The 26,501-nt window shown below is 29.2% G+C and overlaps 2 protein-coding genes across 2 annotated transcripts in view; both read right to left on the bottom strand.

Moving 5' to 3' along the window:
- The window catches only part of LOC129960097 (probable nuclear hormone receptor HR3), a 121,046-nt gene extending 110,185 nt beyond the window's left edge, over nucleotides 1–10,861 (bottom strand). Inside the window, exon 1 of the mRNA XM_056073207.1 lies at nucleotides 9,889–10,861. Within this exon, the coding sequence (XP_055929182.1) occupies nucleotides 9,889–9,958 (70 nt within the window). The 5' untranslated portion in view covers nucleotides 9,959–10,861. The remainder of the gene's footprint in view (nucleotides 1–9,888) is intronic.
- A 1,213-nt stretch (nucleotides 10,862–12,074) lies between these two features.
- LOC129960098 (uncharacterized) lies at nucleotides 12,075–14,285 on the bottom strand. The gene is made up of 2 exons (XM_056073209.1): nucleotides 12,898–14,285; nucleotides 12,075–12,133 (listed from the first exon to the last, which is right to left on the bottom strand). The coding sequence occupies exons 1-2, from the start codon at nucleotides 14,153–14,155 to the stop codon at nucleotides 12,102–12,104; spliced, it is 1,290 nt and encodes a 429-aa protein (XP_055929184.1). The 5' UTR covers nucleotides 14,156–14,285; the 3' UTR covers nucleotides 12,075–12,101.
- Nucleotides 14,286–26,501: the final 12,216 nt, after the last annotated feature.

Genomic DNA, 26,501 nt, shown 5'->3' with positions numbered 1-26,501 from the left:
AACCAGATATTTAAACAACAATAAGTTATTAAATAACTAAAAAGTTCTCAAGATCCACAATGAGATAGCTGTTTTGATTCTAATGCAGTACCATTCTAATAATGTTAGAAGACTATATAATTTGAAAGAAATTTGTTCATATATTCGTAGATGAAATAATTTACACCTATGTTTTGCTGAAAATCTTTGAATTTTTTCTAAGAATAGTTTATTGATATAAATAGAACTTGCTTAATTGTCTCATTCTTAGCCATTGGCTTGCATTAATTTGATGGCATAAAATTTATATTCCTTAAAAACGAAATTCTGTGCAAAAAAACAAATTTTTATTTTGTAAATATAGATACTAATATGTAGAATTTTCGTTTCTTTCACTATTCGAATGGTATTTTATTTATAAACTATTTACCGCATTTTTAGATATATTAGATCAATTCAAAGATTGATGTTGTGTGGCATGTATACATTAATCCTTAATATTTAAATTGTTTTAAAAATGAAAGCAAATTTAGTTAAAAATTTAAACGGAGAAAGCAAGCTTTCTAAATATTGGGTATATAGTTCTAGTAGTGTTTTACTGAAACCTACGCATTAAGAGGAAATATTTATAAATGCATATATATACAACAAATTTCATAAAAAGTGAAATAAAGATTTTGTTTAAAAATTGTTTTTCAAATCATAGAATTAAGCAGATTGTGAAAAATAATTGTAATTGCCTGGAATAAATTTCTACACTTTATCTCTTTCTGTATTAATTTGCTGAAGTGTTTGTTTATGTTGCTCCTTTTTGATATTTTATAATTCAGTAAATAGTTGGAATATTTTTGGCATATATAATCGTCTTTGCTATTTTCCTTACCTTTGTTTTTAACGTCGACATAAGCCCAGGCCTGGATGAGTTTTGTAACCCTCACACAAACAATTCCCGCGGTCGACCACAGAAAAAAATAATTAAAAAATAATGACGAAACAGAAGGTGAAATGAATAACCAACTTATAATTAAAATTACACACTGGGCAAAACTGCCGGCACTGGATTTCGATCGTTTTTTTTTTCTATCAATGAAATATTTTAAAACATTTTATCGTAGCAGATACAAAGAGCATTTCAATAGCATCTTAGACTAGAACAATAGATGATTTACATTGCAATTAAATATAATACCAAGTGCCGATGGCGAGCTTAGAACAATATTTAATTTGAACTTAAATGACAGAAATATTTTTTTAAAAAGAATATAATGTATAATGCATAAAAAAATTAAATACTTCAGAACTCTGTGACCAGGCCTGGACTTCTGTCGCTTTATGGAAACATGTCAATTATTTTAACATTTATTAAAGTGCCATAAGACACTTCAGAATGGAAATTATAAGGTTAATTTTATACTTTATTATATATGGAGACCAGGTATATACTGAGCAATAGAATAGTGACCAGAAAAAAAAAATAAACATCCCCTTTATAAGAGCAAGAATTTCGAAACATATTTGGTCAGATGAAATCTTTGCACAAGATATTTAACCTTCATGAGTTAAAAAATGATAATGGCACTCATTCCTATAGATTTATATCATTATTTATATATCGCGCGGTAGTTCAAGTTCCCTTTTCTTTTTATACATTTTCTTAATAAAGAGCCTAAATGCTACAATTCTTATTTCTTATGATATATAAGAGACTATTGTCAAAACTCATTCCATCCTTTTTATCCAAAATAGTTCACAGAAGAAATAAAAGACGTCAAATTAGAATTCAGCAAAATTTAAAAATTGCAATTGGGAAATTTTGAACAAGAAATATCCTTAAAAGCCACATTCTAACGAAATTCTATCCCAAGGAATAATACTGTCGAGATTGTAAATTTCAGCCAAAGGCGTGATGGCAAAATATTTTTATTATAAAAGAAATTCACAAATTGTGAGGGTTTAGGATAAGAAATTATTTTTATAACAATCGCGTATTTTTTTTAATCGCGTAAAAGCTGAATTCCACAATAATTTATAAATTCTCATCAATTTTATTTTTATTTTACAAAAATAATAAATCGAAAATTTTACAAAAATAATAATCGATAATTTTTGTAAAAAATTATCGATTAATAAATAAAAGTTGAAAATATTATTTCCGAGAAAGTTACAAAGGTAACTTTTTTTGGGGGACTATGATCGGATCTAGCTGCAAAAAGTACAACCCGCTAAATGTCTCATAGGTAGCCAATGATCATAATATCGTGGAAATTATGACGAAAGTATGATATCTATAAAGTTCAATATCCTATTATTGGATTATATACTAAATCATGGAATTCATTAGTGAAGTATTTTGCTTTTCTATCGATTTATCCGCCAAACATAAATTTTATTTTAAGATGGTTCATCGACCTTTGCATGACCGTAACCCATAGGCAGAAGTTCAATTTCTATGTAAATCTATATAAGTTTATTCGGGAAGAGCTTTTTAAATGTGATAGTTTTTATTGGGTTAAATCGTAAAAATTAATAAAATCTGCAAATTTGTTCATTTATATTTATTTTGATAGATTTTCTATATTTTTGTGCCAGTCACCACAGAAATATGTGGCCATTTGGCTCGAAAAATAAATGAAAATATTTAACATAGTTTATTTTATTCACCAATTGCAATAGTAATAATAACCTCAATTATACTAAAAGTATTCCAATTAAATCGACATTTCAGGAGAATACAATTGGTCAGTTTCACGCATTTTCATACGCTTAACCCAATTAAATAACGTTATCTTGAGCATATTTATTTTCTCGTAAACGAAGAGGAAGTAGAGTAATCGTCAAAAAATTCTATCTCGGAATTTTGTCGAATCTCCATAATTCAGATCACTCTGAATCTGAAAAACAAATATTTCGAATTATATCTGTCTATCTATGCACATGATAGCTCAAAAAATCTTTGAGCTAAATGAATGAAATTTGGAATGCGGTCTTTACATCAAAATGGCAAATTTTTATAAAATTTTGAAAGAAATTTTGAACAAGATAACTTCAAAACTTAAAGAGGGCTGTGGATAAAATTTGGTACCCAGTTTTAGCACCTAAACCAAATACGTCCTGGGGTTGACCATTCGTCGGTCTGCTCATTCACGTGCATGTAAATGCAATAATTTCAAAACGCAACAACTTAGATAAACGAAATTTGGTATGTAATCTTTTAATTAAAACAGAATTCTGGATCAAATTTTGATTTCAATCAATCGAAAAAAAGTCGTCCAAAATGCATCGTTGAGTTTCTTTACTATACTACAAAACGCTCATGAATTGGCTTTGAAAATAAAAATCTGAGCATTCGTGGCTTTCACGGCCTCACAATTTTTATATGGCAGAGGATGAATAACATTTTTGTAATGGTACATGAGAAGTCTGAAGATAGCACCTACACTAGAAGGCGAGAAAGTCTCGGGAGACCATTCTTGTTGATTTCATTTTATTTAATTGAAAAATATAGTTTTAAAATATTATCCTCATATTTTAATACAATACAATGAATTCAATATTTAATGTAAAATTTCAGGGAAAAAATAGGCACGAATTATATAATTGCCCATAATGCCTTGCTTTAGGAAACAAAACCCACCATTATTCAGAAAAATCGTTAGTACTACACCCCGGATGTCAAAATTATTTCTACAATACAGAGATGTATATATAATTCCAAATGTCATAATTAATGCATTACCATAACAAAGTAATAGTTTGATGCAGTCATTTTCGACTGTCCTAACGCATCTGGCTTAGAGGTGTTGAAAAACTGTTTTTAAGCATCATTATAGCCATCTGGCCATCCGGTCGTTAGCAGGAAGAAACTAGCATTCTTCATCTGAAAATATTTTCAATAACTAGTGAGTATTCTTTCTTCAAGAATAGTAAACACCATGATACAGTAGCTAGTAATTATTGTCTTGATGCAAATATTGGGCGTTGGAAATATTTCTTCAGGAGTCCGTTAAAATTGTTCACATGTACAAACTGATTGCAGAGAGCTGATACTGACATTCAGTGGCGACACGTCAGCTCAGAAATCAACAGAGCTGCAAAAAATATCTATCAAGATTGCAATTTTGAAAAAAAAAATCTACTTTATCCATAATTAGCCTAATATTTTAAATTTCAAAACAAGATATGAAGTTTGATGCATTAAGAAAAATCAGTATACGATATAAATTCTTTGTAGTTTTGTCAAAAGAAAATTATGTGAATGTTGACGATTCCGCTGATAAAAGTATCAGTACTTCCATCCCAGACACACTTCTCTCTAAGACCAGTCAATGATCCGCAACATTCATTGCTCATTACATCCAAAAATTAAAAATAATTGATATCTTCTTAAACAAATTCTCACCTGAATAATATTTTAGAAAATTGTCCAAGAACGTTTTTTCGAGAATGACTTCTCTCCAAAGAAAATTAATATTCAATAAACCAAATACGCTTCTGTCCGGACAACAAAAATTGAAACAAAGCTCATAAACAGGCAATTATAACACATATATATAAATGAAAAATCAAATGTGTCAGTTTGTCGCGCGCTAAGCCGGAGCTCTTCTCTAGTATCTCTAAATTCAAAAGGAGAAAAGGTTGCTTTTGATCTCCAGATCAATCAATCAGTTGTTGGCGAATTGGGCTTTTATGAGCTGCTGGTCGAACGCCCCGACATGCTTTTTTCTTGTTTGTTTCACTTTCTGTCTCCCTATTACGTTTCTATTGCCTTTTTTTTTCTTTCATTTTCCTTCAGCATCGAACTCGCAAAGTAAAAAAAAAAAAAAAAAAAACTAAGCAAAGAGCATAGAATTCTCAGAGAGAAAAAGCAAGCAAATTAAATTGTAAAAAAAAAAAAAAAAAAAAAAAAAAAACCAGGGACTGCTGTAGTTCTACAACCTTAATAGACGCGCCACTACTGCTGATATTAGTATACCGATTTTATGAAAAATTTCAAATGCTAGTATCTATCACGTCAATACAGCCGTTGGGTAACAAAGTAAATTTTTAAAACCAAGTCTGGTGTTATTGATTTGTTAAGATTGAATATTTACAGATCATTTTGAAAGCAATAGCAGATTTAAAATAAATTATGCATACATCAATAATTTTAAAGCCACTTCAACATCAATAATTTCACGACATAAAATAATCCGTAAATGTCACGATAAAATAAATACTAATGATGTCGGATGCAAATTTAATGGCTCATTAAAACTCAATAATGAATGTGTGATTCAGAACTGTCTAAATTTATCGCGAATCAAACGAAATGTTTGCAACAATGTTTAAAAGAAACAGCAGCATTCACATCGACAATGCTACGGTAGCAGAAAAAACGAATATTGAAATGCAGTTTTGAGGTTTAAAATAATTTTTAATGGCTGAATGTAGATAAGTTTAAAAGAAGAAATTTTAACATGTAGTGAAGTTTTAATCATTCCTTTTTTAAATCTACCGAATTGCATTTAAGTAGGTGATTGTTGAAGGTAATTAGGCGGATAAATTTTTAACTTGAAAATATTTTGATTCCCTCAAAGTTTAAGCCCCTAGAAATATATTCTATAGTTATTAGTTTATGAGCATATAAAAATAAATAAATTTCGATTCGATTCATAAATCTTATCTGAAATCATAATCTTGAAAATCTTATCTGAATAATCTTTATAACATTCTTATACCATAGGTTCCTAAGGGTTTTTCAATCAATTACATTTTTATTATGACTCAGCTACATTCATTTAAAGCATCAAGCTCGTCCAATAACGAGAAAAAAAAATAATAAATTAGCCCAAACACATTTTTTAGAAATTGAAAAATGCTTTTAAATGACAATAACAAAAAATAAAATTGGTGAGAGAAATTTGTAAGGAATTTGAAACTGTCGAAATATATAAACGAGTCTTATAATTTAAGATAATAAATAACGAATAAATTTTATTTAATTTTGAATTTATAATTTAAATAATGATTGATAACACATCGCGACGTTGGTTTTTATTATAGACATGTCATATTTCTACTTCATTTGAATCAAAGCTTTCATGGATACATACAAAAATAATAACTAAAGAATTAAAGGACAGAATATCAGCTTATTTTTTTTTCTTCCTTTTATTGAGCTTTTAAGCTTCATGAAGTATTTAAACCCTAGAATGCGCTGCTTTATATTACTAAACTAAATATTAAGTAGTTAGAAATTTAAGATAATAGTTGAGTACGAAACATTTAAAGCGGATGTTTTTACTGCAATACATTGGGAAGCACAAGAGGAAAGAGCGTTGCGCGGCGGTAAGGAGAAAAACTCGAACATTGTATCGTTAGCTATAGTCACGAGTGTAGGAAAATAGTGTTTTAACTTGCGCTTTATTCCTTATTTCTTTTTTCCTTAATTAAATTTACTGTATTATTCACTTATTAACTAAGCTTTCAAGAATGCGCAAAAGAAACTGCAGCTGTGTTAATTCTGTTGAAATTTTGGCAAATCTTACCATTCAAATAAAATATAAAAAATATCGTCCTAAATAGAACAAAATCATATTGTTTTAACAAAATGTTTCTCGATAATTCTCTTTCATGTATTACTTTATTAGCTCAATAATATTTGAAAAAATAAATAGTAACGCATGTATCAACTAAGCACACATTATAACTGTTAAAGTTTTCAAAAAATTTACGAAAATGCCATTAGGATATTACTATTTTACTGTTTTTTTTTTTTTTTTTTACATTTTTGAACTTGCGAAATATTTTTAGTTCACTAATTACTGTGCTTTAACGCAATTCTTTGAGCCAAGACTTTGCAAATTCATTTAGACAATTCAAGACATAAAACTTCTTGACGATATTTCGATATCTTTTCTCTACACGATACAAACTTGGCCAAAATTTCCTCAATAAAATGAATGAATACCGTCAGAAACGCAGACCTTAATAAGCCAATCCGAAAATCATCAAATTCTCAAGGAGATAATTTTAATCTCGTTTATAACAGATTGCGTAGATGATACAGCAAAAACAGATATGATGGAAGAAAACATTTTTTCTTTAAAATTTTATTCAAACACTAAGTAATAATAATTCCTCTCAAAAGTTTAAAAAATTTCACAAAAAAATCCATACTTAAATATAGAAATAAAAAAATTTAAAAATCTGATCGAAAAAAAGTAATTGGAAGCTTTATTTTACAAAGAAATGAAGATGCTCAAATATAAAATAATACAAAGAGAAACATTTTTTAAAAAAAATTTGCGGATTTATTTTTTCCTCGTTCTCCGTACATAAGTTTCTATAATATCGTATATTAAATTCATAAAAAATTATATAATAAAAATGTTAATAAATCATAAAATCAATAAAAAATAATAATTTAACGGTAATTAATTAAAAGAAATAATAAAAAAATATAAAAAATAATCGTTACGTCACGTCTCGATCAATATACATTAGAAATAAGCTTCTGGGAAAATATGACCGAATAATGAAACTACGAAAGTAGATTGTAAAATAATAGTCGTTTTGATTTCAAAGTTACGCGAAGAGAGAGGTGTTTTAGAAAAGGCAGGAAACTTTACGTGTTGATTAATTTTTAAGATTTAATACAAACAATTCTAATTGATGAAGCAATAATGATTATCATTGATGATTTATTTATGCTTCATTTGTATGTATGCACATCAACAACACATAATTTATATGCTTCCATTATTCATTCTTCAAAATCTGCACCATAGATAAGAAAATTCTAGAGCAACCTGAATTCTTATCTGTTTTACGGAAACCATCACAACAAATACGAAAAAAAAAATTGTTTTCCAATTATAAAATCAAACAAAATTTATTCAAATTTTGGTTGATTCATTAATAGAAAATTATATAACGAATCACGAAATAATCAAGAAAATTATATAATTAACATGTACGAAAGGAAATATAAGGATTCTGTAAAACAAAATTGTATATAAAAAAAAGAATCTACAAATCATGCTTGTAGAAACAAATTTTCTACCAAAATGTCATTCATTTTCTATTTTCAGAAAAGTAAGAATAACATTGCTATATTTTATTAAGATGTAACAATAAAAATGGTTTTTCAAGAGATGATCTACAGAAATACTTTGAAGAAATCCAGTGACAGCAATTTCGCCCATAGCCTTCTTTAATCAATACATTTCTTTTTAAAATTTCAAAATCACTATAAAAGTCATTAGTTTTCAAAATTTTTTCCCTCAAACAAATTTTTGTAAAGATAACTTGATTATTTTAATAAGAAAAAAGAAGTTTGACATGTACAACACAATTAATATAAAACTGTTATATAAAATGAATGATAATATAAAATTTTTTCAAAACAAATAAGTTTTAATAGCAAAAACTAATAAAACGTCTTTGCATTCACCTCTGAAAAATGAAAGAATAAACAAATCGTGTCAACATTAACCTAATCGTTACTAAAAACCATGCAGCTAAGAAACAAAACAACTAACAAAAACGACTAACTGCTTTTGTTATCAAATATGTACATTTTTAAAAAGAAATCCAGTGGCGGCAATTAAAGAAAATAGAGCCCTATAATTTTCTGTTAGTCCGGTGCCGGCTGCGGGAATCGTTTGCGTTTCGTTAGTCACATGTTCTGTAAAGCCTTATGGATGTCGTTTAGTTCAAAGTCTGGGTGCCGCAAATGCGGTGAAAAATTTTGATAAATTCCATTTAAAATCGCAAGTTAATTACTAGACAAATACTTGATAAAAAATTTATTTCTTCGAATATTCAAACCAATAAGGAATAGTTAAAAACAGTGGAAAATTAGTGATGAAAGCTATTTAATTATTTCACATGGCTTATTACGCTTCAAAACTTCAGGGGGAAAAAAACATAATTACTGATATCCTGCAGCTCACTCATAAAATTTTATTATTATTATTGCAAATATTTCTCCGTCTTTTTTTCCCCCTTGAAATAATAAAATTATGTTAAACTTAATGAAGAAAATAAGTTGAAATTTCGCTAAGATGATAACTTTTTAAATACATCTCTGACTCCTGTTTATGAATTCGTACATATTTAATATTAAAATTTTATATTCATGTTTTCATTACAAAATTCAAATGATAACTAATATCGAGGAGCAAATGAAAAATATAGTACCTATTTAAAAAAAAAAAAAAAATACTTTTTTACTAAACATTTAGAATCCTTTAACAGATCAAGTAATTTTTATATTTTCAATCTTTCACTATTAAGTTTTTAAACTATAGATATTTATTTATAAAATTAATCGTTACATTTTAATATTAAAGATACTACAAAATCAGTACCGGTTGAATTAAATGATTAAAACCATATTCAATTAAAATAATATTATTATTTAAACGAAGTATCATTAAATAAGAGAAAATAAATTTAGGAACAATTTTCATTAAAAAAAATTATTTTAGCCAGAAAAATAACATTTATAAATACGAAAATATTTAGTAATGTAAACCTGTATTTTCAAAAGTTTTATTCTAAATAATTTTGAAATATAATGAATAAGCATGATGCAGCCTGATCTCACTTTAATATTTAAAATTATGCTATAACAATACTGAATGCAAAAAAAAAAAGTATGTATCAAACATATCTATAAATTAAATAAGATAATAATTGATTATTCATTTGTCATGTTTTGTAAAAATGAGCAACTCTATCTTTAATGCATTAAATAATCAATTAGTACAATATTGAGTAACTCCTTTCATCACCGAATTCAGATAAAAGAATTAAATTCAGGAGTCAGTAATTCAAAATAAATAATCCGCGCCTTTCAGTTACGTAGCCTTTGAACACAACGACATCCACAATTATGTGAAACAGAGACAAAAAGTCACTGACCTTTAATGGATCCAGAGGATGTTTGGGGCTGCGCTACCTCCACTTTTGGCAAACTGGTTGCCCAAGACATCAGCTCCTTGTCCTCCAAATATCAACAGAAAACGACAGAATCCTTAAGTTTTATTATTTTTTAACCGCTGAATGAATTTTACAGTTACAAAGTTCCGCGACTAAAAGCGCGCGAAAACTTCACGTGAAGCGCCGGGTCGAAATGTGGATTTCTTTGATTACAAACAATCCAACGAATCGAAAAGTTAATGAACTTGGTCTTGTCTCTCTTCCTCTCAGTTAATGAATTGGAGAATTTCTCATCCAACACCGGCCAGAAGAATTTTGGTCGCATGGATTATCCAAGACCGTATTCGAATTCGCGGCATAAACGAGCAGTTTCCTGGCTGAAGTCGAACTTTGAATTAATTGCAGTTTTTCACAGTCAAGAGCTCAAATTTTTGCAGTCACAGCATACTTCACACAGTAAAACAGTTCACAATTAAATAGTTTTTCTTCTTCACAAACAGTCAAACTACGGCACAGTCACACTCTTTTCCGAGCGGGACGATATTCGAAACAAAACGAAAAGTTTGCAAGTTTCTTTTTCAGTCTCATCAAACACTCTTATAAATTATCAAAGCAAATATAATTTTATCACTTCGAAAATAAAATTGAAGCAGCGAAAACTGTCGAACTTCTCTCCTTTTCAACAACAGAATGACAAATTATTTGGTATTGAGAAAAAAATGTGAATGATATATTTATTGTCTTTCGATTAAAAAAAAAAAAAAAAAGAACGAAACCGAACAGAACGAAAGATAATTCCAAGTCGAAAAAAGAAGAATGACGTTCTAATGTTTATTCCGCCTCCGTGCTAATTATTCAGCGGTTTTTCTCTTCTTCCGGATTGAAACGAAGTCGGGTCGTTGTCACGTTACGAAAAGTTTAAAGCGAGGACATTTTCAACCACCTGCTCTCGAAAGCTGTCTTCTTCCGTATGCAGGCTGAATTCCGTTCGTCAGTCTCGTGTGTACGGGCCACATTGGACGAATCCATTCGACGAAAGGGGGAGCTACTATCGCGGATGGGGTGGGATGAAACTGACTTTCTTCCTAATGAAACTTTTTTACTTCGAATAGGATGAAGAGGATGCGAACTTCGGAAGAGAGCACACAGAGAGGACGGGGCATTAGAGCTATTTTGAATTTTGGCGTAAGGGCAAAACGGGCAGACTGGATAATTTATTACTGAACATGAATTTGTGAAAATGGAATATTTGAAAGTTTTTGCCTATCATTCAGGCAGTTTGAGAAAAACTTTTCACGATGAGAATTAATTTAAGGGAACATCATTCTGAACATAAACATTGTAATGTTTACTTATTAAATACACAAAAACGACATTAAAGAAGTTGATTGCATTATTAATAATATGCTGTTATTTTAACAAAATTATAAAGAAACATTATCAAAAATCCTTAAAATTATGTCGGAAAAATTCTAATTAAGATTTTTTTTTTTTTAATTTACTAAAAGCTAATCACAAATAAGGAACTTTTTAAACGATTTTATACACTGTAACTAGATAATTTGTATAATTAAAATTAATATCTTTCCAAAAGTTGAATAGATACATATTTTGTATAAGATGAAAGTATGCATTCTCAATATATTTATTCATAATATTTATTTAATTAAACATTTTCTCGCTATCCATTTCTTTAGAAATTGAACGTATTTATGTATAACGTATGGCAACTCTAAATTAATTTTTTTCCTTCTTTCATTAATATAATTTTCCGGCTGAAGAGTCATTAGCAAAATATTGATAAAATTGATGAAAAAAACTTGCTTTAAAAGCTATTCTTGAGACTTCGCTTGCATAATAATCTGCTTTAGTCGGTATAAAAACACTTTACTGGGTCAGAGTGCATGAATTATTGCAAAATTACAATCATTTTAAGAGCTTACCTTTACTTGTTTTGATGAATGTAAAAAGCTGGAAGTAAATATTTTTTGTGTCTTTACTCAGTAAAATTAAATAAATAGCAATGGAAATGATGCGTCTTTTGTAGAGTATGCTTACAATTATATATTTTATAAAATGATTCTCAACAACATTTGTAAATTCTGATTATTTATTAAGCTTTCACGGTAAAGTTACAAGAAATTTTACATTTTTTTTTTTTTTTTTGCCTTATTTTCTGCTTTTTCTTTTTCTGTTTATGCTTGTTTCGAACACAAAATAAATATACCTGTAAAGTTTAAAAATTAGCAAAATCATTAATATTAAATACTCAAACATAACAAAACAAATATATTATATTATTAATTATCATGAATCAAATAAGCAATTTAGTTTACAAATAAATCACATGAATTTAAATTGAAGGTATCTAATGCTTTACCTGTAAATAAATAAAAGTCCACTGGCTACAGATAATAACATCCTAAAGCAAAAACTCTTCAAAAGTTGAATTTAAGTAGACTCTTTAATAGTAATAAATTATCAATTATTATTATAGTAGTAATAAATTAACTAATGGGCATTAGACCGAAATTGAATTTTGAAATATTTTGATCTTTCTATAAAGCTGAATTTAAATTCACACAGTAAATAATGAATTTCTGTTTCAAGATAAAAAGTTCTAAATTTAATTCATGAGTTTCTGCTTTAACCTCTTCAAATACAATGACATATTTTAATCGAATTACTGAATTTTTAATTTTAAATCTGTAATTAAGCAAAAATATTAGAAAACTTTAAATACAGAAATCACTTAGGAATGATTGAATATTTCTATATTATTATAGGAATTAAAATAACAATAAATGTCCCAAATAGGACGTGTAATCTAATTAGGAAGTAAAATAAATTCGTAGGTCAAAAGGTTATTATATATCTGCGTTATATAAGATAGTTATTCAAATAATATATTTAAGAAGAAACTTTTAATTTTTACTTACTATATAACAACAAAATTTTTAAATGAAGTGAAATTTAAAAAAAAAAAATTACTTGGTAGGAATTGAAGTCCTTTCCACTTTTTCAGGATTTCATCTTCTTCCTTCTCGTCATCTTCACAAAAATTGCACCTTTTTTTTCTTCTTCCCATCTTTTTCTTCGATGCTTCAGTCGCTTGCGTCTCGCCATCATCAAAATACTTTAGTCTGTTAAATCTCACTTTCTTTTTCTTTGTTTGTTCAATATTTCTCTCACATTTGAGGATGCTTTTTAAAACTGGGTATTTAATCGATTTTTCTGCTTTTTTCTTATATTCTAGGAAGCTTCCTACTCTAGGATAAATTACAATGCCATTGTTGATAGTCTTTGCACATGGTTGATTAGCATTCTTTCCACAGGCTAAATTAATTACGTTTTCACTATTTAGATTGAGATTTTTTTTGCATGCTAAATCGATTACGTTCCCGTTAAACAGATTGAGATTATTTTCGCATACCAAAGCGGTAGAGTTTCTGCAGGTTCCATTGAGATTATTTTCGCATGCTAAATTGGTAATATTTTCACAAGTTCGATTGAGATTATTTTCACCCGCTAATTTAATAGCGTTTTCGCAGGATCCGTTGAGATTATTTTCACATGCTAAATTGCTAACATTTTCGTGAGTCAGATTGATATCATTCGCGCATAGTATACTCAACACCATTTCATAAGTTAAACTTGGATACAATTCGTTTGCTGAAATGACTTCCGTTTCAGTAGCAACGTTGGCATTTTTTTCGCATGAGATATCGATCGTTTCGCTATCTAGATTGACATCCCGTTCGCATACTAAATCGTCTATCATTTTACTCTTTAGATAGACAGGCTTTTCGAGTGATAAATCGGCTAGATTTTCGCAATTATAATTGACATCTTTTTTGTATGCTAAACTGACCATCTTTTCACAAATTAAATTAGTACGATTTTTGCTCGTTGAAGGGATTACATTTTTGCTAATTAAACTAAGATTCTTTTCGCAATCTAAATTGATAACTTTTCCACTAGTGAGACTGCTATTCTTTCCGTCATCTATATTAATTAGACTGAGCTTTCCGCGAATCAGACTGACTGGCTCGCGTAATAATTTGAGAGGTTTATCGTTTATAAAACTGCCCGACTTTTCGTAAATTCCTTCGCCATTCCTTTTGTATTTTCGATCAGCATTTTCTCTCCAAGCTTCTTCACCATTCTGTTCATCAACACCGAAATATTTGCAAACACTTTTCTTGAAGATCATCTTAGGATCTGGCAGACGTCTGATAAGGGAGCTCATGACAGTCCTTAAATACTGCAAAGCATAAACGTTTGCTCGCAGTGCTGGCCTTCTTATAGTTTCCGTTTTCCTTTGTCGGCCTAGAGAGCTGATATCAAAATATCATAAGAATTCATGAACGTCTCTCAAATCTATCGACACACTTGATAATTTTCTTTCCAAAAGCCTGCAAAATGTCATGACTTAGGTACCTTTTTCACAAAAAGATAACTGCCAATGAACTTGAGAGGTTCAAGGCGAGTCAAACTTACTCTTATTGGATCAGGTCCCACACTTGCTTACTTACATGGAATTCGATTCCACGATAACACTGATAGAAGACAAAATAAGATTGCAAAATAAACAAATATTTATTAGAAGACGAGATTATTTGATGTTATAACAGATGAGACGCCAACTGTTGCCCAATTTAGTTCTAAAAAAAAATATTGCCAAGCAGAGGTCAAAACGATAAGACTTTAACCTGAAAAAAATACTTTAGAAACTACCATATATGGGGCTGGCTCTTGAAAGAAAAGTAAATTCTACTTTTATAATTAAGGTATTTATAATTAACTAAGTATTTTGATCATTTATCAATAGCTATTAATTTAAAGCATCTGAAATTAAGAATAAGAATAAGAAACCTGAAATTAAGAATTCTAAATAGAGTAGTATAGTTCACATTTTAGGCCTTTTAGCTTTTCAAAATAATCTTTAGGCCTCATCTTTAAAAAATAATTAATAAAAATTTTAGCGAAAATATTTTGGATTAGAGTTATAATTCAATATCATTTTTCGTCATTTTTTTTATATGGTTTTAATCCAGTCTTCTCGAACGCTTATAAAATCGAAGCAATAATAATATTTAAAAACGAAATAATTTTTAGTATAGTTTTAAATATCCAAAATTTTATTTATTTTTATTAAAAAGAGAAGTGGCTATTTCATACTGTGTAAATTAAAAATTCGTCAAAGAAAATGATAACGTATTTCCAAAATTTTTATTTACTTTCATAGGTACTTTCAGAAAACGTTGCTCACTTTCGAAAAATTTCCGGCATTCTGCGACGCTTAAGTTTGACGAGTCTAGAAAATTGCGCAATAGAGAAAAGGTATTTCCTAAGCCTTGAGCAAGCAAGATAAATTTAAAACGAAAATAAAAAGAGATACGGAAGGAAAGTGTTGGTATACAAAAGCACTCACATGTTATCAGATATTGAAGATAATACCACTGCGTGCGGTGAAATTTAGAAGTCAGCAACCCTATCTGTAATCATCGATTGAAAAAAAGAGAACGACAAAATTGATCAACATTAGTGAATCACTAGAAGAGCTCCGTTTTGCAGAAAGGGTTGAAAAATTCTGTATATATATCTTCTTCCAAAATTATTTTTATTACAATAATATGTTTAATATATTAAAGCAATTAACTTAGCATTAACCATATACAGATTGATATAATTTTAAGAATCTTTTTGTGAAAATGATATATTATTTAAAAGCATATTTCATAAATATTTATTTTAGTTAGTTTTAATTCTTTTTTTTATCTTTAATTAAATTAATTTCTTTAGTTAATTTTAATAGTTAGTTTTAAGTAATTTTAATTCTTTTAATTCTAATTTGTAAATTTATTTATTACGTCACGTTATTTATTTATTTATTACGCTGTCAAATGTGTCGCTCGATTTTCTTCAAACTCATCATAAATGCTCCTTAAAGTATTTATAAAGGATTTTTAATTTCAGTTCAAGATGATGGACATTTTAATAGTTTCATTGCTTGGCGAACTATTAAAACACTTGAGTTAGTCTAATAATGGCGATACCTTTAATTGCAATTTTTTTAGTACTGAGAGAAACAAATATTTTATGGTAATCTAATGGCAATATTTAAATAATAATTAAATAAAGAACCATTTCATTTCATTACATAAGACGAAATTAGTGAAAAATTAAAATACAGTGATTAATCTTTATGTAGTTTCCAAGTACTCTTGAAAACTTCTGAAGAACAGAAGGGGGGAAATAACAGGGAAATGTTTGATGTTAACAGAAAGGACGTGTATGGATTTCCTTTTTACCTGCGCCTTTCAAAATATAATTTCTTCAATTTTCGCTTTCCTTGCTTAATTTGTTGTTTTGATAAACTCGCAAAACTTTTAAAAATACTGATTCAACAATTCATTAACAAAGTGCCTATCGAATTCGTGTAATCCCTGGTTCGAAGTTGCAAAAAACGCACTGCTCATTTCGGTGCTCTCTTTCTACTATTTCAGGATTGCCGGTGAACGCGCAATTTAACCTTTTTCATTATTGGGATGTGCATGAAATAGAATAGTTTAAAAAATCTATTCTAATAATTTATATCTTCTTTGATATAAAAACAATTTCAAATTTAAAATAAAAACTTTTTGATATTTTGGAGCGAGTGTAATATAATTTCTAATTCATCTACATGCTTAAAAATAATTTCCTAATCACTCAAATTCTGGCTTCACAGTAACTTAATTTAAGAACTGAGCGGGCTTGGATTTACCCACAAAGCCAAAACGTTCCATCGGTAAATTCTTTTCTGAAATTACATAAGTTCAAAATATATTCTCAAGCTAGCTCTTTCCTGCTTTCTGCCTTTTTATTCGATATGTTGTACCGTGTTCGACATGGCTTTAAAATAAAATCTTGATAACGTATACGAATTGGATTGTTTCGTTAAATCCTGAAGAGTAAAAAAAAATTTAAAGAACTCTACATCTGCTTCTTCAAAAAATGTTTTACATTTATAAATAAATATATCCATATTTTTATAGCATGCCGTCTAAGTGGACCGTTGACGTCTAAATGGTTTAGGGAAGTAAAAGAGGGGTAATTAATAAAGAAAAAATAGACAGAGCTTAAGAATGTAACAATGTATATACTCCATATGCAGTTTTAAGAGCTCATGGATACTAAAAGATCGATACGTTTTTCGTAACTGAAATGAAAAAAGCATTTTTCTAGTACGAATTTATGTAATATCAGCATCAGAAGCACCAACAACCAGGATATCTTAACTGATTAAATGTTTTCACCTAAAATACGATTTTGATAGCTCTATTGAGTGAATAATTACCTCAATTCGATTATGTTATTATGCTAGCCTAACCAATTTTTTTGATAAACGAATCATTTTGTAGCCAAAAGAAATCTGTACGGACCGGATATCGTAAACCTTTTTTAGATAATAATAATAATAATAAAAAAAGAGCATAATCTGTATCGACAGCTTACTCCTCCAACACCAACACCTCACTGAAATGACGATATCTGAATTTTTCCAAACATTGTGCTCACTAATCCAGCTCATAGCGATTGATATTTTGTGGAATGAAAACCAGGGGGTGCAATATTTCTTTGGATACAGAGGATCCTACATCATGGTCAAGTTCACAGATCCTGTCTAATCATTTCCTTGAAGATACTGAAACTATGAGCTAAATAGTCTATAACGTATTGAAGATTTTTCACTACATATGTTTTATTGTTTAAATTTTATTATTTTGTATCTTACCGTCTAAGCATCCGTCTTTCATATCCATTTCAAAAGTAAATGCCTATTTAATCAATTTTTTTATAAATTTCAAGAGCAAATTATTCTTAATATTTAAAGTTTAGATTTAATGTAAGAAAAATATGGCTTATTTTATTCAAAAACTTATTTTAAAAATGTTTATCAAGTGAATCAACATAAATGGGCTTTCGGATGATTAATGTATCTTTCGACATATAAATTTGCCATTTCCTTTCTTTCATTCCTATATGAATATGGTTCATTTTTGCATTTTGTTTTTCCGTTCTGATTTTTAAATCTCAATTTTTTAAAAATTTTAAACCAGCAGGAGCGGTCTCGCCAAGACTTTGTTGTATACTCTGTAATAAATTTAAGTGTATTATTAACCACATGCCGTGGCGAACAATAGTTACGAAATAGTGTATTAGTGTGCAATCTTTGAAGTTTTGTTTGGCGGCTAATCGCTGGAATTCGTTGGAACCGCTGGCGGTTAGTCGCACAAGAAGAACGAATGTGCATTTTGGACTTTTTACCCAACGACTAAAACCAAAATTTGCCAAATTACAATTGTAGTCACAAAATCATACTCCACATTTTATGTATTTAAATCACTGTCTTTTTGACTTGTGATTACATTTTTGTGAAAATAAAGACTAAGAGATGACCAACGCCTTGGATTTAGATGGATTTGGTTCCAAATTTGATAGGTGTCTACACTTCAGTTAAATCTGTGTACCAAATTTTACCCATCTTCGTTTTGTAGATAACATGTTAACTTATACTCGGACAGCAGGACTGCCAGACTTTTTTTAATATATTTCATTTAACATTTTACAGAAATCTAAAACTTTAATGTAAAGACCGTGTACCAAATTTCATCTGTCCATATCAAACGTGTTTACGTTATCATGTTCACAGAGGAGCATAATTCCAAAAATGTGTCTTTCGAATTCAGGTGAGGTTCTACAACGTGGAGATTCGTGTGTGAATTTTTTCGCGATTACGGTACTTTCTTATTGTATACGAGAAAGCAAAAACTAAACATCTTATTTTATAATGCACCTCCCGAAATTTTTTTAAGGGGAAATAGCGCAGTATCTAAGACTTCAGAGTAACTGGAAATGAGTTAATGCCATAATCGAATAACATGAAATGATACCGCATTTAAAGAAAAATTTATTCAGTTATAACTACCAACCTTAAAATGAAAGGTTGATATCCATTTAGATCAAAATTTCATTCATTTTTTTTTGGTATTAATGCAAATAATATTCGTATTTATGTACCTTCATTGGCAATCGTGTATCAAATTTGTCTTTTCAGAAATTTCTAGAAGCTTTTTCAATATGCTAAAATCTAAGAGTATTCTTTTGTTCTTTATAAATATTTAAGTTCAGAATTAGCATTTGTTTTACATTTTTGATAATAAATTTGGTTAGTCTGGAAAAGGCAATCTATAGGTGATTATAAAATGAAATAGATTGTCTTATATGAGGGTTTTTAAATATATAAAATAAAACCGTTGAGCTAGAGAAATAAAATAATGAATAAGCATAGAATTCTTACTTGTACTAGTTTCTTTTACATATAAGCAAGAATATTTAAATGCTTGTTTTTCCAAGTAACTCGAGAGTATTGTAATCAATTAGGAAGAAGGCTTTCAGTTATAATCAACTTTATAAAAAGAAATCTTTCAAACTTTAACTTTAATTTTGATTTTATGCGTTTTGTAAAAGGAATAAATAATAATCTTAAGCCAAAATTTAAAGGCTTATTTTTTGCTCTAATTAAAGCGTCCATCGTAACAGTATATTGAGAGAAAATTAGTTCGAAAATGAGTTAATTACGGAATGCTCTCAATAAATTTGCGTCTTCTCCACCTGAAGTTTCGATGGAAAGTAAAATATATCTTTTCTCTCTTTTTTTTTTCTGTACTGTAATTAATCCTCTAACGAATAAATAGGTAGTTGGGAACAGAAAAATTCTATGATCGCTATCTTTATTTCTTCACGTGGATCATATTTGCTACCTGCGGCACTGATGACTTCTTCGTAATTACATTACAAATTTAGGCTTAAATGAAGCGAAGAAAAATATAAAAAGGGACTAAAATACGTGGAAAAAAAATTCTTCCTTTAAAGAAGAAAAGCGGAATTAGGATAAGGAGCAGTGTCATTTTCTTTTCTCAATTAAACAGTTGTTTGGCAGATTTTTCGATTCGCTTTGATTTCCTTGAGTAATATTACCTAACTTGTGAAGGCATATTTTTCTATTTTGAAGTATCGTATCAAAACTACTCGTCCTATTTTTTATTTTTAGTTCTGAAAATCGATTGAAAGAAAAGTTGTATATTATATCTTGGCTTAAAAACATAATAAATTGTGGTAGTTAGGCAAATTGCCTTATCGATTCGCCTTACTACTTGTCAACAGATTCTGTCAGCAAAGCAGCCGCTTCCTTAAAACTGTAGTTAAGGTATGAAATAGAATATTTCGAGTTAATGATGTCTGAAATAGGTTTAATGTATTTTATTCTTAAAAGTACTGTATTAGTACAATCTTTGTTTTTAAATGTTATATATAATATGTTTAATATATTATATGATATAAAATGCATATTTTATGTATATCTGCATATATAATGTCAAAATTAGAACATTAAAACATATTACCGTAGTCATATCAAAACGTTGTATGTCAGAAGTCACAGAAAGAAAAGTACATCAAACTCCGATCTAGCAAATAAAACCTCTATAGACATATGGCATCAATGACAACATACAGCAATCGTATATACCATTCAATAAGAGGAGAGCAGATTTAATTAACCTATATTATTTTCTTGCACTAATAAAATGTTTCGGTAAATTTGACGATTGTTTGATATAACAGTAATATAGAATAATTGAATCAAATTAATAAAAAAACAAAAATTGATGTATTTATTAAATTACTATGTTTTTATTTCAGAAATGCATGTCCTTAATAGAAAATTAATAAAGATTAATTTCTCTGAGGAATATTGCTACATTTCTCTCCCTCAATTATTACTCTTTTTATATTTTTCTCCCTCAATTTATTACTTTTTTCAATAATTTGTGCAAAGAGATGCGATCCTTAGAATCGTATTTCTGCAGAATACTCAGTTCGATTCACAAAAATATCAAGAAACTGGGATACATTAATTCTGAATTTTTTTCCTTTAAATAAATGCCCATCTTTTAATTTATTATCCATATAAAATAAATAAAACGAGACTTGACACATTATATGTGAAAATATTAATTAAAGGGTGATTTTATATTTAAAATGTAAAAAAAAAAAACTTCAGATATTAAAATGTGTTATAGTTAATAATCTTAACATTTTATTTGCTTTATTTGTTTATAAAGATAAAATCCTGTTTTTGTGGAAATCCACACAACAAACTGTGACCTAAAGGTTATGACCTCATACATAAATTAATATAAACAAAAACTTTAGCCTTTGGATAAGAAAATTTGTCCTTGGGAAAAGAGCAATGTTTAGAGACCAGCTGTCAGAATTCCCTACAATAAATGCTTTTTTTTTAAGCAACTTAATGAAGAAACCAAAGTCCTTCGCCCTGCATCTTCGTTGCCTTCAACTTTCGCAGGAAACTTTACCATCTGAAGTTCAATGCTCGCATTATATCTTGAAAATTGTTTGAATGACGAAATTGAGTCTCTGTCGATGATAAATCGTGTAACATTTCGATAATATATATTTTTTCAATGAAATAAAGATAAGCAATTTTTTAAAGTCAGTAAGATAAGCTGGAAGTCCTAATTTGCTCTCTGGTATAGAATACGTCAAAATTTAGGTTCGGAGAAAAGTAAATTTTGAATCGATAACATTTTTTTTTTAAATTGATAACAGTATTATGGGAAAAAATTACCTTAGAAATTTTTAGAATTTTTTCTTAAGCACTTGCCAAGCATTGTAGTATATACAAAAAGTGCAGTTGAATTTGTGTTTGTATTCGTAGCATAATGTTTACAGAATGATTTAATTTGAAAAAGTAATTTTAAGGTGCTAAAATGAAAGCTTCAGATCCAACAAAAGCAGCTTAAAAGTTGAAAATTTAATATTTAGTATAACTTATAAGTGAAGTTTAATAAAATGAAGATGAATAGTTATATTTTATAGCATTTTCATTTGAAGTAAAAAAAAATCAAAAATAGTGGAGGAATTCATAAATTCATGTATCATAAGATTAAGTGGATGAAAAATAAACTGAAGCTTTGCAAATCCATATTACTTTCTGAAAGATTCTTCATCCATGCCTTAATAGAAGAAACGAAAAATATCTAACTGCAACATAAATGTGAAATCATACTTAAAAAGTTTCAATTGAGATATGATTGTTTTATTAAATTTAATTGAGAGTGAAAATTAAAAAATATAATCACGGAGCAGATTTTGCATAGGTTTTATTTAAAAATTCCTATGCAACTTAATTCGTTATTTGATATTGACGGACAATTTCTTAAGTTTCCATTTTTTTTTTTTTTAATTTTTAGGTAGAATAGTAATGGTTAACAGAATCAGCTCGCAGAAATGAATGTATAATTTATCTTTGCAAGAATAATGTGGACTGTGCTTTTTACTAACGTTCTTGTAATATTTAAATTAATTTATTTTTGCTAAAATTAACCGTAAAAATTATACGTAAACTGCTATTACCAATGATAGAAACCTAAATTTATTTGAGTTTCCATCTCAACTCACGAACTCTTTCATCACGAAATTGAAAAGCAATCGAATCATGAATGATTGGATAGGGGGGGGGGCACTAGAGCAATGTCGATTACCCCGATGATATAAAGCCTTTCAACGTCATCGAAATGCCGCAACTTAAAAGGCCATCGGGAAATCCGAAAGTGTTATGATAAAACCGATAGCCGATTTCAGTAGACAGTGATAAAGGGTTGAACCTTAAACCGAAAGGCTTGCAAATATTGAAAGTCTTATCGTAAAAGTAAAAGCGCGCAGTGAAGTTCAGTGTCCTCAAAGATCTACAAAAACGGCCTTGACCCTATCCGGAAGTTTTTGAAATATTCAAAGAAGGAAGTCCTAAGAAACCCCTTTTCCCCCTAATCCAACCCAACCTTAAGAAAAGGCAAGGTGTTCACCCCTTTCTCTGCCCCTGAGCCTTGAGGCTCTGTTCACTTGACTCTCCCATTTACAGCCCCCCCCCCTCCAACCCCGATCAACTCTTTTGCTCTCTTTTTGGAAGGGAAACCCTTTCTTTCACTAAGACCTCAGACATCCCTCCCCCCTCCCCGCTTCCTCATTTTTATGAAGAATCCACGTGCAAGCAAAAGGGGGACTTTTTGCCCACACAGCAAATTTTCCGACTTCTTTGGCTTCCACAGATACCAGGCAGTTCGTTAACACGAAGAGTTTGTAGTGAGAAAATGTTACTTCAATGGAAGTATAAATTTCATTCTAATATAGTATTGTAATAAATTCAGGCATTTTGTATTTGATGCAACAATATTTTACTGTTTACAATGTTAAATAATTTGTTGCATTTAGAGTAACATGACTGGTGTAACAAGATAGCATAGGATGTTCGAAATGGCGCACTTAGAATTTATCATTATTTATAATTATAAAAGCGTTTTATTTCGAAATTTTCTTTGTAATGCTTATTTCTTGTTTTTAAAGAACTTTAGAATTAGTGAGGAAAAATCAAAAAGAATTAGAAGGAGTATGGCTTGATTAGGTTTGAGATTTTTACAACACAATAACCAGGACGTTGGCTATACTGAGCGAAGTGCGCATTTATATTGAATCAAGTTAAGAAGTAAGGATATAATTCAGCATTTATTAACATTTTTATCATGTCTTCTTTTATTTTTGCAAAGTAACACTAATTTTAAAATTGTTTCTTTTGAGCTTTTAATTTAGAACAGTTAATTACTTATCCTACGTTCTCCTAGGATTAGTGACTCCTAGGATCCTAGGATTAGTGAGAATTTTAGGATTAACTCCTAGGATTAGTGAAATTTTAGATTATAAGCATTTTAGCTATTCTTTCACCTTATAGTTACGCCATTAATCAAATATTGAATTTTGTATAAGGGAATGCTGCTCAAAATTAAACATGATTTTTTTTTGTTCTTAATTTATGTTGGTTTTCGGGCAAGCTGATTTTTGTCAGCTCGATATCGTTGAATACTTTGAATATTGAAAAAAAAAAAAATGGCAAACAAAAATATCTAAATTTGCTGTTGTTTTAAAATTTCGTGCCTGTCGCTTTTGGACGATTTTATTCCACAAAGAGGCGATACAGAAGAATAAGAGCACGCTTTCAGACTTCTTCGCAATTTGATTTTTTACTATTCTTTTCTGGAATTGATTTTACCTTTATGAATTGTACAATCTAGTTCTAATTGAAAATTTTTAATAGTTCAATATACTATTTAGTAAACCAGTGGCAGAGGTATCCTAAAAATTTTCCCCCATACTCTCTAATAAATATATTTCTGCATTATTAATCGCATGACTTTGTTAACAATAGTTACGAAAGAGCATATTAGCGTACAATCTCTGGCGCTTAATCGTTGGAATGTGGTTAATACCCAAATACCAGAAAGTCAAATGTGTATTTTGGAAATTTTTTCTCATCCAATTGAAAATAAAATTTGACACAGAAGCGCAATTGCAATCATAATACCACATAATTTTTTTTATTTATTTAAGTCATTGCATTTTTCAGTTATCGCTTTCACATGCATGCGAAAGTATGGATCGATAGACTGTAATCCCCTTGATAGATTTGTTTCAAATTTGACATATATCTGCACTTTAAGTGCTCCATTTATATAAACAATTTTTTTTTTCCTCTAGCTCTGTTCGCTTTGGTAGTTAACGTGTTAACTTATATTCGGACAACTGGATAAATAGACTTTCTCTGAATGAGTTTGTTCCAAATTTGGCAAAAATCTACACATTTAGAGTAGAAACCAGAAACCGAATTTCATCCGCCTATCTCAAAGCGTTTTTGAGTTTATCGTGTCCACAGACAGAAAAACATAATTCTAAAAATGCATTTTTTGGACTTTTTCTTCTTGCGTACAGCCGACCACCTCCCCACCACTGAACAAAGCAGTATCAACAGGATTTGCATTTATTGGACTCAGGAATTCTGAAAGTTGCATATTAGTTAAAATATCGATTTCGAAATTTTTGACGATTACAATATTTACTTTTTGTATATTTCGTATATAAGGAAGTAAAAATCTGTCATTTCGCTCCAATTTTCATCATTATTCATCTACTCAATTTCCATTGATTATCATTAAAACATATCAATATACATTCATTCAAGGCTGTTATTTTTGGTGATAAAAGACAATTTCATGCCCTCATTTTTTTTTTTTTTTTTGAACATAGGATTATCAAATTTTTGAGATTTCAACTACTATATGGAATAAAAAAATAAAATATGCTAATTAATACATAAAAAAGGAAAAATTTAGAAAAATATAGAATTTCTCAAAAATGAAACTTTTTAACATTCTAAACCAATACTGCTGGTTCCATTTTGGATTCACATCAAATAGTACCAAAATCTTTACTTTGGTAGTCACTTCCTAACTATATTGTTCGCAGATTTCGAGCCAGCTGAGAACCAAGCGTTTGTGCATATATGCCGTCAGCTGTTAGTTTTCTAACTTCATGAGGTATAGTGATTTCATTTCAATGAGTTACTATAAATTTTTTTTCAATGAGTTCCAAGAAATATTCCGCATTCCAAGTCATCAGAATACTTTTTATTTTTTTGTATACGAAGTATACAAAGCGAGAGTACTATAACCGTCAAAAAAAAATTCGAGATTTTGAGAAATCTAACCGTTTCAGACTTCGCTGAGTCCGAAAAAGTTTGGAGTTCTGTATATGAACACGATAATTCAAAGAGGTTTAATAAAAAAATAGACAAATGAAATTTGTTTATTTAGTCTTTACTCCAAATTTATAGATTTCTATCAAATTTTGAACGAAATCCCTTAAAGTTTATCTGTCCAAATACAAGAGAACACGATAAAGGCTAAGAGCTAACTGAGTAAAATTTGGTGCTCTGATTTATCATCTAAATTGAAAATTCGTATCAAATTTAGAACTAAATCCATAAATTTATCGCGTTTACATGAATGCGGCAGAGGTAAATCTGCCGCATTCATGTAAATTAACGCGATAAATTAAACATGCAACCACTTATATGAATGAAATATGGTATGTGATCTTTTTGCTAAAATTAAAGTTCTGTATCTAATTTCGCTTTAAAGGAGGAAAAAAGGAGGTGTCCGAATGGCACTCAGTATTTTTCATTATACTACGAAGATTAAACACTCATGCGTAGCACTCCGAAAACAAACAAGAAAAAGGGAAAGGTATTTAGCATTCGTGGTGCTTACGCCCTTGTCCAAGGACCACTTTTTTATGCAGGAGGAAAGGGGAAGGGAATACCTTTCCTTGGGAAGGAGGAGTATATGAAAAAGTTTTGAAATTAACACTTTCTCTGGTTTGTTAATACATTGGTTGAAACAATGAAGACAACTGGATCTCGTTTGTTTCGCTCATAATTTGAATATGAAGGATGACTTATTATTATTGAATTTTTAAAAAATGATATAAAATGTTTATAAGTATTTTAATAAATATAATGTAAGCTAGTTTGATTTATTTGTTTATAAACTAGCCAATTTTTTCAGATGGATTCATCTAGATCATCAATCAAGTTGATTTCATGTTTCCATTGATAGGACACAGCAATGATTCCATTCCAA

The sequence above is a fragment of the Argiope bruennichi genome, chromosome X2 (assembly GCF_947563725.1).
Source record: "Argiope bruennichi chromosome X2, qqArgBrue1.1, whole genome shotgun sequence".
Taxonomy (NCBI): Eukaryota; Metazoa; Arthropoda; class Arachnida; order Araneae; family Araneidae; genus Argiope; species Argiope bruennichi.
This window is presented reverse-complemented; position numbering and strand designations above follow the sequence as displayed.